Here is a 14478-nt window from a genome sequence, read left to right as displayed (position 1 = left end):
TACAGAAGTCATTTATTTCTGTAAACACAATTGACATTACACCGGGTCGTTGTTTCGGATTTTTGGTATTGTTACGGATGTATACTTCGTAGTACTTCGGACCACATGTCTTCCTGGTATAATTGCATGTGCCAACACTTGACCATTTTCTAAGTGCTTCAATTTTAATTATCAAAATAAAAATGAAAAAACAAACCTGATTCTGAATTTGATTGGACCAAAGTTGATATTTCTTTGTATGTTTTTCATTTAAAGAAAGCGAAAAATAACAGTTGCTTGAGGAATGTATTTCTTAACAGTCGATAATCTAGAATTTTGATGGATCTATTCTGTAAAGTCGTTTCTTTAGGTTCTTACCTTTTTGTTGGTATATTGTTCCTGTTACAAGGTAATAAAACTATAAGTATTAATATTTTTTTCATCTAAAGCGCCGGATTCATTTTGAACCATGTAATAATAAAATGCATGCAAATTCTCAGAAAAAATGCAACTGATTTTAGAACGAAACTCTCCGTAAGATTAAAATGAACGGAATTGTTGTTATATTAGTCCTGCACATTTAAAAGTATGGAGTGATTGCTTTTTGTCGACAGTTAATAAATAAGACTCAATTCCAGATAATTTTATTTCCTATATTGACATTGATTTTGCTTTAAAATAATTTTATTTTGACTGATTCAGTCAATTTGGAATGGCTTAACTGGTATATCGTACAGTTTATGGTTTAATGAAGAGGATCAAAATAACCGAATATATATATATATATATAAAAGATCTTTTCTTATACATTTCGTTTGTTTTTCTTCGCAGTTTTTCCGTCTCAATACTGGCGATTTCAAATACGTTAGTTTGTTTTATATCTTTTATGAGTTACATTTTGAAATAATTTAATCCAGCACCCTTATTATTTTTGCCATCCCGTGATATTATCAGATTATTACATGGCATTTTTCATATCGCATGTATTATCAGCCCTAGGTTCAATATCACTCGAGCCTGATATTGACCGAGAGCTGATAATACATGAGATATGAAAAATGCCATGTTATGATCTTTTTATCATATGCTTCAACAATGGAGAAAAATAACAGATTCATATATTGATCCTTTTACATGGTTCCAAAATAGAAGTTCAAAGATTAAAAAGTTCACGGACGTCGGACCCCAGATTTAGTACATTCGATATGAAATCTTTCTATCTTATGTCTCAATAAAGAGAGAAAATATTTTAAAATGGACAAATCGATTAAAAAAAAATAATTCAACAATATACAAAATGAACACAGTAACTGACTGTTCTTTTTTAAAGTAACTTTCTAAATTATGTTTGAAACTTTTAATAAATGCATTTATTTAATATAATAATTGTTTTGTACACTACTTTGTAATGTTTTTCACTGAAAACGTAGCACTGAGGTGTAATTTCCGGAATTTACCGAGTATCACCGGAATGCCATGTGATAACGTTACGGAAAGGCATGTGATAACAATCGAAGCATGTGATAAACTTTTCATCAGCCCGCTAAGCACCAATTCGAAAAATATGGAGTTTACGTTAATTTAATGTTATTATCATGCAGTAAAAATTATATTTTATTTAATCTAAGTATATGATAAAGAATATTATTTGATTAACGTTTTGAAAGTTAACGATACAAATTCAAAGATGAAGACCGTCTTCGCTTATATATATATGAGGTAAAAGGAATGACTACGGAAGCCTATTAGCGCCATATATTTTTGTTTTAATTTTTTCTTCCTATCTTTATTTTTGCGTTATAACCCAAAGGTTTGCGTTATAACGCTAGGATAGGAGGAAAACCTTTTTAAAATGTGTGGCGTTAATACGCTTCCGTAAATGACAGTTTGGTTAGCTTTATTTTTCAAGTCACTAGTTTCATATGACTTAAAAGTGAATTCCTTTATAGATAGCCGACGGTCGACATATTTAATGCCATACAAATTGGTGACGTTATCTAATCAAATTGAATATTACAATTGATGTTGCAATAGAATTCAGATTTACATGTTTGTTTTTTCAACCAGGAACACTGGTATCTACAGCATGTTTAGGAAAAGGATTCCCAGTTGAATGGACAACAGCAACTGCAGGGGTTACATACTGGTTTGCGACACCAATAATTAAAAGACAATTCACGGCTGGATACAGTGTGATGGATTACTATACAACGGATGGATCGGCCATGGGTAAATAAAACTTATTTCTTATGTTTTGTCTCCCGTTAAAAAGTTTTTATCCTGCAATCGACCAATCGGCAATCCTCGGGCGACTCCGCTACTCTCCTTCTATCGTTGAGGTACGGAATCGGCCGAGTTGTGACGAATGGTAACCGACCTTTCTACTATAAATAAATAAATCGTCTCCTTTTTATCCTGCAATCGACTTTTCTACTTTTATATATAAATATATAATTTCCTGGTATCCTGCTTCTACTGCGAGCGAACAGTTATGTCATTTTACTGTTTACATCACTATTTTGGGTCCTCATTGCGGTCCGTGTTGAAGTCATGTCGATTTCTTTCAAAAACAAATTCAGGGACTTGGAAGAAAAAACGTAAAACAAATAATTGCAGGATAAAGGCAATAACTGCTTCGTGTCTTTAAATATCAGCTGTATTTGTACTCGGGTCGAAACTGGAGTCGTATTGTATTGTCGCTCGCTAATGCTCGCATTAAACCTGATTATTAGAGGCTAAAAAATTTAACCATGGAGTTATCTGTTGGTTTTTTTTTCACTTATTGTTTTGAACTCTTTATTCTTTCCCCTCTTTTTGATGTTAAAATTTCTTTTCACCGCAAATTAAATTATTAAAGATGTAAAGTGGCCATATTCATTTTCTCCGAAGAAAGTATAAGGATGCTCGCTTCTCTTGTTATTTTAAATTTTTGTTAGATATTTGGAATTCTTTGGTTTTATCCATGTAATGCCATTTAAAAATTCTGCTTGTTACTCATATTTTAATTTCAAATTTTACTACATATAGTTTTAATGCAATCTTTAAAAATTTATCAATTAATCCCTAAATTGTCACGTTTTTACAATTTTTGACAGAAAAAAAGATGCCAATATAAATGTAGGTATTTAGAGAAAATCATTTCCCGCGAAATTTTTAATGGCTTACATCTCGAAAAAGCACTCGAACCCTTTATTTTTTTCTGCTTTTATAATTTCTTTAGTTATATATAACTATCAATTTAAAACAGTCTTCATAAAAGCTTGTTATTTGGAAACAGAGTAGCGAATATCTTCAAACATAATGTTTATTTGTTTGATTCTTCATTCTGCAGGTGCATCTCCTTCGTGTGTAGATGAATATTTTGACTCAATATCAGGATACTATTACTATCTGATGTACTACGGCGATTGGAATATTTACAGTTTGAAGAGGGATATTGACATATGTCATGGCTACAAACAGTTCGACAATGTACTCAGGGAATTCTACCGTAAGATTTTTAAAATTATTGAATGTATACTTTTTTAAGTATTCTCTACATAGAGAAAAGGCCTCCTTTTTCTCTAAAAATTTACAGTATTAGTTTTTATTTTAACTGCCTGATGTACTATGGTGATGTCAAAATATACAGTTTGGACCAGGGCCTTAATTTATGTCATGGCTACACACAGTTCGACAATGTACTCAGGGAATTCTACCTTAAGATTTTTTTTAAACTCTTGAATATAATCTTTTCAACAAAGTATTCCCTTCATAGAGAAAAGGCATCCATTTTCTCTCAAACTCAGAGTAATGAGTTTTATGTTAACTACCTGATGTACCATGGCGATGATTAAGATGACAGTTTTGACAAGAGCCTTAATAAATGTCATGGCTACAAACAGTTCGACAATGTTACTTACAGTGTTGGGTTTTTATGTCAACTGCCTGGTGTACTATGGCAATAAGAAAATGTACAGTTGGACAAGGGCCTTGATATATGTCATGGCTACACATGATTCGTTAATAATAATTCTCTACAATAAGATTTTATAAAATAAGATGTATTATATTTTGTCTAACTTATTTTTGATTCCCTTTAATATTTTGATTCAAACTGTTAATTTTGAATGGTCTGTCTGTCTGTCTGTCTGTCTGTCTGTCTGTCTGTCTGTCTGTCTGTCTGTCTGTCTGTCTGTCTGTCTGTCTGTCTGTCTGTCTGTCTGTCTGTCTGTCTGTCTGTCTGTCTGTCTGTCTGTCTGTCTGTCTGTCTGTCTGTCTGTCTGTCTGTCTGTCTGTCTGTCTGTCTGTCTGTCTGTCTGTCTGTCTGTCTGTCTGTCTGTCTGTCTGTCTGTCTGTCTGTCTGTCTGTCTGTCTGTCTGTCTGTCTGTCTGTCTGTCTGTCTGTCTGTCTGTCTGTCTGTTTGTCTGTCTGTCTGTCAATGTATTGACAAAGGTGCGTTTTAAGGAATTTTCATAACAAAACGCTTCACATACGTTTATGTTTACCATTGTGATAAAATACATAATTATAATTTCCATACTAGTATTAGGGTAGAAATGCCAATGAACTTCAAACGTCCTGTTTTTTTTAATGTTAGCGTCAAATCTACATCAATAAGTTTTTATCTTCCTTTGTCAGATCTGAGTCAACGTATATATTTTTGTCCAAATTTTATGAAAATTTAACAAGCCAATTTAATATAAGTCAATACGTTTGGTATAACATTAATTTGTATTTTTTTTATAACATTTTCAGACGAGTTTTCATCTACCGGCACTATAACCAGTGCACAAGATTGTGTTGGTCTATTTACTGCAGGTTCTGTCAGTATAGCTCTTTCAAAATGTATGTATTTTATGATATTTAAGGAAAGTTGCTCGATTTAACATAAGTTCGACAAAATAGCATACAAAAAAAATACTCTATATGTATGAATTTGAATGATCTTATGTTGTTTGTTTGGGTTGTTTTTTAGAAGAGTTTACGCCGCGACACATCTTAAACGGTGAGCTAAAGAAACGAATATAATGGACGATGATGATATGCTATTTATAGGGTGATTAAGGATATTCGCTCCTCTTACTCTGGACTTTTTGGAAGTTGTTCGGAATCCTTTTTTTCCAATTTTGACTTGTTATTTTGAAACTGAGTAGTGAACATTCTTAAATAATAGAAATAATGTTGTACAAACACCTGTCTATTAGTGATGCTTCATGTCTGTTTTGTCATTTTTCTTGTTATGTTGCTGAAATGACCTACAAGCTGTTTAATACTATACGTAATTTTAGAGAAGAAACAACTTAAAAAATATCGAAAAACTGTAAAGGTTCTCCACTACTTTATCATGGTAAAATAAAAACAAAATATAAAGTTATACACCAGCAAAAATATGAATGCATTGCCATATATACACAGAGAGTTCATTGTGTGTGTTGCATCAGCATTTGTCTTGGGTGATTTGATATGTCAAGCCTTATATTACAATTGAACGAATTGCAGAAGAACACATCATTGTTTTATATATAAAGATCGGTAATTCAAAAGAAAGTCGAAGTCTAAAAATCAAAGGTTCATTTAACTTTCTAAGTTGCAAAACAAGACGCTATGATGAAAACAAATACAGCTTAGTTGAAGTTTAATTTGTATTTGTTATTGCCTATTTTTGGGATTTATGTTTTCTGGTCTGTGCGTCCGTCCGTCTGTTCGTCCGTTGTACCGTCCGTTCGTCCGTTCGTCCAGCTTTAAAGTTTTTGGTCGAGTTAGATTTGATGAAGTTGAAGTCCAATCAACTTGAAACTTAGTATACATATTCCCTATGATATGATCTTTCTAATTTTAATGACAAATTAGAGAATTTCCTTCATTTTCACGGTCCAATGAACATAGAAATTGATAGTGCGGATGGGGAATCCGTGTACTGAGGACACCTTCTTGTTTATTTCCAATTGAAATTTTGCATTCAGTCAGTAGATTTGGGAAACGCTGTCATGACGATTTCAAATATAATATATTCTCTTAAGATAAAATAGGCGGAAGATAACAAAGAGACATCCAAATTGATAAGTCAAAGAGAATATTTCAACGGCATGGGAAACAAACGAAAGTCTACTAATAGACTAATAATTAAAAACAGAAAAAATACTTTAAAATCTAATACTGGTAAACAAAAACAACGTCCAATAAAACAATGGTTAATGTCGTAACACAAAATGCTCGCAGTTACTGAAAACAAGATCACTGCGCTTAACCTACAGATAAGTCATGGTGATGTTCTTGTCTTATATCATTGACTGTATGTGGTGTCGGAGCAGATTTCACACACCAATACAGAAACAACATTCATAACATATTTTGTAAAGAATTTTAATGCAAAAACATAAGAGAAATGTGCATGTCTTTATATAGTTTATTTTAAAAATGAACAGTTTGAAAAAAAATAACTTAAAAATCACTATGATATTTTCATTTTCTTTTCTAGACAACTTTCAGTATTCAAACTGCCCGTTTGATTTCATTACCTATGACTTCATCTTCAGTGATAAAGGAAACCCTGACTACTGTGCTGGTCAAAATTCTCAAGCCTATATTCAGGATGAAGTCATCGGTTTGAAGAGTTGTTATGATCCTTTGAATATAACATCAGGTAACTATTCCATCAATGTTCCTCTGACTGTAACATCTGGTAACTATTCCATCAATGTTCCCCTGGATGTAACATCAGGTAACTATTCCATCAATGTTCCCCTGAATGTAACATCAGGTAACTATTCCATCAATGTTCCTCTGAATGTAACATCAGGTAACTATTCCATCAATGTTTCCCTGGATGAATCATTAGGTAACTATTTCATCAATGTTCCCCTGAATATAACATCAGGTAACTATTCAATCAATGTTCCCCTGAATGTAACATCCCAGCTCCTTTGTTCAAAAAGAGGGACGAAAGATACCAGAGGGACAATCAAACTCATAAATCGAAATTAAACAGACAACGCCATGGCTAAAAATGAAAGGGACAAAAAGACAAACAATAGTACACATGACACGACATAGAAAACTAAAGACATAACAACATGAACCCCACCAAAAACTAGGGGTGATCTCATGTGCTCCGGAAGGGTAAGCAGATCCTACTCCACATGTGGCACCCGTCGTGTTGCTTATGAGATAACAAATCCGATAAATAGTCTAATTCGGTGGGTCACATTCATGACAGGGAAGGTGATACGACGTAAGGAAAGGGTGATCTGAGTCGAATTACCCCTACCAGATCACCCCAGCTTGAGTTTCTTTGTTTTTCAAGCTTTCCTTTTTTCTGTGACATTTTGGCTGGAATGCCAAATACACTATAGCGCTTATAATTATTTATACGGAAAAGACTATCTTTCAAAATTTACGTAAAAAAGTCCAGTGTTTATGCTGGGATTCGTACTCAAGATCTTTGACATATCAACCCACGACACCATTTTTTATCTTTATTAAACCCAAAACACATACTACTACACCAGGACGACTGGATACCAACTGTCCGAAATTAAACAAACTTAAAGGAAACAATATTTTTTTACATGTGGGGCGAGTTGGCATACCTTTATTCAGTTGGGTTTATACCCCTTTCGTAAATAAGTGAGTTGCCAGACTAATTGTTTAATTTGATTTTACACATTTTCAAAAGTGGGGCGAGTCAGTAAACAAGAGAGGGCGATATCTGTATTGAGTGGCGATCTAGTGTGGGCCTATAGACCTGAGTTGGGTGTGTTGATATGATTTGATATCTAACCACCGTGTTTTGGAATCATAAAGGGTATACATGTACTTTATATAGTAATACATAAAGTATATTATGATGGTTGTGTGGCGTTCTAAACTATATTTTATGAATTGCATGTAAACGTTTTTTTGTCTTATCTAAAACAGCTGGGATTTAAAATCGTTATCCCATTTGGACTTGGTGTGTCAGTGTCAGATCACCCTTTGGTCTCCGGCTCACATGTGGCTCACTCAAGCTGGGGTGATCTGGTAGATATGATCCGACTCAGATCACCCCTGTTAGAACAAAGGAGTTAGGATGTAATCTCAGTTTAATTCTCTAGCAGAAACATCTATTAATTGTATAATTTTTGTTTACATATAGTCACGAGATGACTACTCTATCATAATTGATTGAACATTGGTGTTTAACGCCACTTTCAGCTTTCTTGTCTTTATCATATGAAAAGCCTGAATACCAGAAGAGAACCACTGACCTACCAACTGAAAAATTGGAATCGAAATATTTTAAGATGGAAGTCGAACGTGCGAGTCTGGAACTCAACGCCTCAGTGTTGACAGACTAGGGGAAACTGAAGATAAAGTACTTATATTCCGGTCGATTTGTGCAAAAGTCAAAATGAGGATCAACTTATGTGTTATATTCACATTTAACGATAATTTGAATGATTTTTTAGTATAAATCTAACATGTTAATTTTTTAATCATATATATTCAGTGTTACAGAATTACGACCCCTTCAATTTCTCGTGCTTAGTTTAACCTTACCGCGTTAAAGTTACATATATAACCATAAGTAGCTTATGTTTTTCAGCTGCTCCTTATTATGGGCCATTCTCATGCCTTGGTAGTTGGCCAGCAGATAAAAAGGACACACCTTCTTTTGGTGATTTTATAGTTATCGAGATGTATGATGAAGCAAAGTGGCCATATTGTGGGGTACGACGCCAACCGTTATATATAATATAAGTATAAAATGAAATTGAGAATGGAAATGGGAAATGTGCCAAAGAGACAACAACCCGACCATAGAAAAAAACAACAGCAGGAGGTCACCAACAGGTCTTCAATGTAGCGAGAAATTCCCGCACCCGGAGGCGTCCTTCAACTGGCCCCTAAACAAATATATACTAGTTCAGTGATAATTAACGCCATACTAATTTCCAAATTGTACACAAGAACTAAAATTAAAATAATACAAGACTAACAAAGGCCAGAGGCTCCTGACTTGGGACAGGCGCAAAAATGCGGTGGGGTTAAACATGTTTGTGAGATCTCAACCCTCCCCCTATACCTCTAGCCAATGTAGAAAAGTAAACGCATAACAATACGCACATTAAAATTCAGTTCAAGAGAAGTCCGAGTCTGATGTCAGAAGATGTAACCAAAGAAAATAAACAAAATGACAATAATACATAAATAACAACAGACTACTAGCAGTTAACTGACATGCCAGCTCCAGATTTCAATTAAACTGACTGAAAGATTATGATTTCATCATATGAACATCAGGCACAATCCTTCCCAATACATTTTCAATAACGTGTACAAAACTTAAATGTCTATTTTATAGCATTTGTTGTCTCTTTTTTTAATACATGTACATTTTAATACAATTACGCGGACATCAATAGGATTAATAACCTACATTTAAAAAATAAATATCATTGTATATATTTATTTTTTTTAGAGATATAAAGTTGATAACAATGGCGTCATTACAATTTCTATTTACCTGTCAATGAGTCAGGGCGACTGGTACCCTGCTCTGTGTATTGCGAAGGTTGATAACGAGTTCATGTTCGATGACGGAAACGAGAAATTTGTGAGGATGGTGTTTACTCCTCCCTATACAGGTAAGATAGTGCTTACTTTGCTATATTCACATTTTTAGCAATTCTCAAAACTTTGCAATTAGAACCAATTCTTTTTTATAATGAGTTCTAATTTTAGCCCCATTTACATTTTTCAACATGATTTCTAGGAACATTCATTTGTATCATTAATTTATCAATTTTCCATACCATCGTTCATGATATAAAGATATAAAAGAATATCTTAAACAAAACAAAGAATAGAGGACAATTTTATTCATTTACTTTTACTTAAACAATCTAATTTACAAGTGCATAAAATTTCATGTTGTATTACTAAACAATCACAATTTGTTTTTTTAACAGCAACAATAGGGAAAACAACACAAGCTGATTCCACGATAGTAACTACCGAATCAGCAATTACAACATCGACCGAACCGACTACAACAGAACCGACAACAGCAGAACAAACAACTACCGAGCAGACAACTACAGAACTAACAACTACACAAACGACAACTATTGAACCGACTACAACAGTACAGACAACTACCGAACATACAACTACTGAACCGACAACAACCGAGCCGACAACTATCGAACAAACAACTACTGCAACAACAGCTGCAGAATTGACAACTACCGAACAGACAACTACAAAACTAACAACTTCCGAACCGACTACAACAGAACAGACAACTATCGAACAGACAACTACCGAAGCAAGAACTACCCAACCGACAACAATCGAACTAACAACTACTGAACCGACAACTACCGAATTGACAACTATCGATCTGACAACTACCAAACCAGCAACTACTGTAAAAATAACTTCTGAACTGACAACTACCGAACAGACAATTACCGAACCGACAACTACTGAAGTGACAACTACCAAACTGAGAACTACCAAACCAACAACTACTGTTAAAATAACTTCTGAACTGACAACTACCGAACAGACAAATACCAAACTGACATCTAAAGAAACAACTACTACTGTTCCGACAACTACAAAAACTGTTCCGACAACTTCAACAACTGATCCGACAACTTCCACAACTGATCCGACAACTTCAACAACTGATCTGACAACTTCATCAACAACTGAACAAAGTGTAGCAACGATTGGATCAACTAATACCTCAAATAGTAAATATGCATTCTATTACAAGTTCCTTTTTTAAAGCAAGAATTCGCCTAGAGTAAGAGATATTTTCAGAAAAAAAACTTTTATTCATTTTAAGAACATTATACTTTTTTTATTTATTCAAATTGCATGTATCCGAGAGATGTATGTTAGTAGGTCCAGTGGCGGATCCAGCCATTTAAAAAAGGGGGGTTTCAACTATATGTTCCCATTCAAATGCATTGATCGGCCAAAAAAGGGGGGTTCCAACCCCCGGACCCCCCCCCCTTTGGATCCGCCAATGAGGTCAACAAATTATGTTCATTTTATCGTACACGATATAAATTCAAAAGTACCAAAACTTAATTAAATACCTTTTTTGTAAGTCTTTTTTATGCCCCATTTGGTCTGTGCGTCCGTTCGGTCGTTCATCCGTTCGTCCGTTCGTTAGTACGTCCGTTCGTTCGTTCGTCCTTCTCGCTTCAGGTTAAAGTGTTTGGTTAAAGTTTTTGATCAAGGTAGTTTTTGATGAACTTAAAACTTAGTACACATGATCCCTATGATAGGATTTTTCTAATTGTAATGTCAAATTAGAGATTTTACCCCTTTTCCAGGGTCCACTGAACATAAAAAAAATTATAATGCGGATGAAACATACGTGTACTTAGGACAAATATATTCTTGTTTATTCAAATATACAATTTTATTAGTACAAGAAAATGTGCTACAATTGCCTATTAACACAAAAAAGAAATATATATGACTCAGTGTATACGTAGAATATTTATATTCATTGTGTTCCTTACATTTATCGGGTAAACAATAAGTAGAACTTTTATTCTGTTGGACAAAATGTCAAGTGAAAATGGTTATGACGTCATGATGACATAGAATTGGAATCAGAATATTTATCGATACACATGTTTTTATCGTTTTATTTTGGTCAAGTTGTTGTTTGTCATTCTTCGACGAATAATTGTTTTTGGTATTCTACGTACATCTGAAGTATTTACAGTAAAGTTGGGGGTTTTTTTTAGCTCACGAGGGGCAGTGTGAGTTTTTCTTATCACTTTGCGTCCGTCGTCGTCGTCCTCCGTCGTCGTTAACTTTTACAAAAATCTTCTCCTCTGAAACTACTGGGCTAAATTAAACCAAACTTGGCCACAATCATCATTGGGGTATCTAGTTTTAAAATGTGTCCGGTAAACCGGCCAACCAACCAAGATGGTCGCCATGGCTAACAATAGAACATAGGGGTCAATTGCAGGTTTTGGGTTATATCTCAAAAACCAAAGCATTTAGAGCAAATCTGAAATGGAGTATAATTGTTTATCAGGCCAAGATCTATCTTCCCTGAAATTTTCAGATGAATCGAAAAATCCGTTGGTAGGTTGCTGTCCCTGAAATGGTAATTTTAAGGAAATTTTGCTGTTTTTTGTTATTATCTTGAATATTATTATAGATAGAGATAAACTGTTAACAACAATAATGTATAGCAAAGTAAGATTTACAAATAAGTCAACATGATCAAAATGGTCAATTGACCCCCTAAGGAGTTATTGCTCTTCATAGTCAATTTTTAACAGTTTTCATAAAATTTGTAATTTTTTTATTAACTTTTTCCACTGACACTGTAACTACTGGGCCAAGTTTATTATAGAAAGAGATAATTGTAAGCAGCAAGAACGTTCAGTAAAGTGAGATCTACAAACACATCACCATCACCAAAACCCATTTTCGTCATGAATCCATCTGTGTCCTTTGTTTGATATTCACAAAGACCAAGGTGAGCGACACAGGCTCTTTAGAGCCTCTAGTTTCATTGAAGAATTACAATGTATTTATCTATAGTCAGTTTCTTTTTTTTTTTTTTTTTGTTAAAGCTATTCGACTAATTTATTTGACTATAGTCTAGACCTTTTTCTTTCTATTGTAGACATGATGACATCGAAATCATCTAAGTCTGAAATATGGAATAGCATACGTGACTTATACTGGCCATGGTGGATTCTTGTCGGGGTTTCAATTCTGCTGTTAGCTCTATTGACATGTTGTTTGATGTATGCTGCAAAGAGACGAAAACGTGGAGTAGATGACCATGAAAACGGAAAACCTATGAGCGACAGGAGTCGGGCAAATTTGCAACAAACTTCAAAAACCAGTGGAACCAGTTCGAATAAAGATACATCCAAAACAACACAACGTGCAAGGAAGATTGCAGTCAAACCTTTTATTCCACCGAACACATTGGACTTTTAGATTATATGATAAGCTTCTAATAACATTGAATCCAATAATTGTTAAAGTAGTTTTAATTTCTGATTTTGATACTAGTATGTTTTTTTTTATATATAAATTATATAATTTTGCATGAGCTCAATTAGTCGCATGCCGACTTCTATAAGAAAAAAAGGTCAACAATCGTTAAATGTAAAATTTTGGGAAAATTTGTAAAGCCGGTTAGATAACTTATTATTTCATCAAAACGTCAATATTTAAACAAAAGAAGCAATATAAGAAAGAGCTTTAGCGCCAAAAGTTAAACAGTGTTCACAGTAGCAGTAGATTGATTAAAGGCGCCAAAACAGTTTTCAGATTAGCAGTAGAATGATTATTAAAAGGAAACAAAGAAAATTAAGGACAGAATCAAGAATTATTACTAGTACAGTCCTCAGATTTAAAGATGCTGATTTTGGCTTTTTTTTTTTTTTTTTATTATTATTGGTTGTTTATTATTAAGAAGTGTGTTACTTAGTTGAATGGCGTTATTGTAAAAAAAAAAGTGTGTGTTAATCTACTTAAAAAAATATGTTTTGTATTTTACTTTCATTTTTGTAAATTCATTCATTTCTACAAATTCAATTATTAGCAGCCCTAGGTTTTGTCGAATGAAAGTGTTTGTACAGTTGTTGTCTCGTGATCACTCGTGCTGGAAATGTTACACTGTCTCAAACATGTTTTCATGGATATGGAACAGTTAATATAACAAATAACTCCTGCAATCAATGTTTTTTTTTTATATATTTCTTAATCTGAAAGTTCCTGGTTAGAAAAGTATCAAATCGTGCATCTGCAGCTTACTGTTCGATCACTGTCAAAACATTATTGTATAACTGGACCGTCTCCAAACATGTTCTAAATAATGTGATATACAAGTTGTTTCATTTGTAATTTTTGATTTTCTTTTTGTATGGGGGACAAATGGTTGGACTCCCCTTTTACAAGAGTTGCATGTGTTGGAACCCCCTTTTTAGAAATACTTTTCCCGGGTAATTACTTTAATTGTAATTTTGGTGTATCTTTACTCTCCCTGCATGTCTATTGTGTGAGTATATTATTGTTACCTTTTTATTTGTATCTCCGATTTATGTGCTATCCTAATATTGATATATCTATTTTAATTTTATAACGCATTTATTACTATTGATTGCATCGGACTTTTTGTACGAGTGCTCCTGTTTGAATCCAGTATTTAATGATTGTTAAATATGTTCGACGTTGTAATTCTTTTTTCTTTTTTATTGTTTATAATTTTTCATATATTACACGGTTAATTCAGTAAACCAAGTTATAATGGTTTTAAATTTGATCTATGATAAATTATATATATTAAAATTGTTAATACCAAGCTCCCTCTCGAAAAGTCGAAGTCTTGAATACGCCTACCTTATAAAAATATCCAACAACATCTCTTGATAATTGGAATATCGTATCAAAATCATTACATACGCGACTGAGCAATATGCCGTGAATGAAGATATTTGCCTCATCTCTTCCTAATTTTATGCTCATTTTATC

At 33.5% G+C, this 14478-nt stretch overlaps 1 protein-coding gene across 1 annotated transcript; it reads left to right on the top strand.

The window, feature by feature from the left end:
• The first annotated feature begins 258 nt into the window (after positions 1-258).
• LOC143083569 (uncharacterized) lies at positions 259-14153 on the top strand. The gene is made up of 9 exons (XM_076259830.1): positions 259-388; positions 2047-2208; positions 3311-3469; positions 4717-4806; positions 6440-6604; positions 8546-8670; positions 9422-9587; positions 9912-10703; positions 12617-14153. The coding sequence occupies exons 1-9, from the start codon at positions 319-321 to the stop codon at positions 12937-12939; spliced, it is 2052 nt and encodes a 683-aa protein (XP_076115945.1). The 5' UTR covers positions 259-318; the 3' UTR covers positions 12940-14153.
• The last annotated feature ends 325 nt before the right edge of the window (positions 14154-14478 follow it).

This window comes from Mytilus galloprovincialis, chromosome 7, assembly GCF_965363235.1.
Source record: "Mytilus galloprovincialis chromosome 7, xbMytGall1.hap1.1, whole genome shotgun sequence".
Taxonomy (NCBI): Eukaryota; Metazoa; Mollusca; class Bivalvia; order Mytilida; family Mytilidae; genus Mytilus; species Mytilus galloprovincialis.
This window is presented reverse-complemented; position numbering and strand designations above follow the sequence as displayed.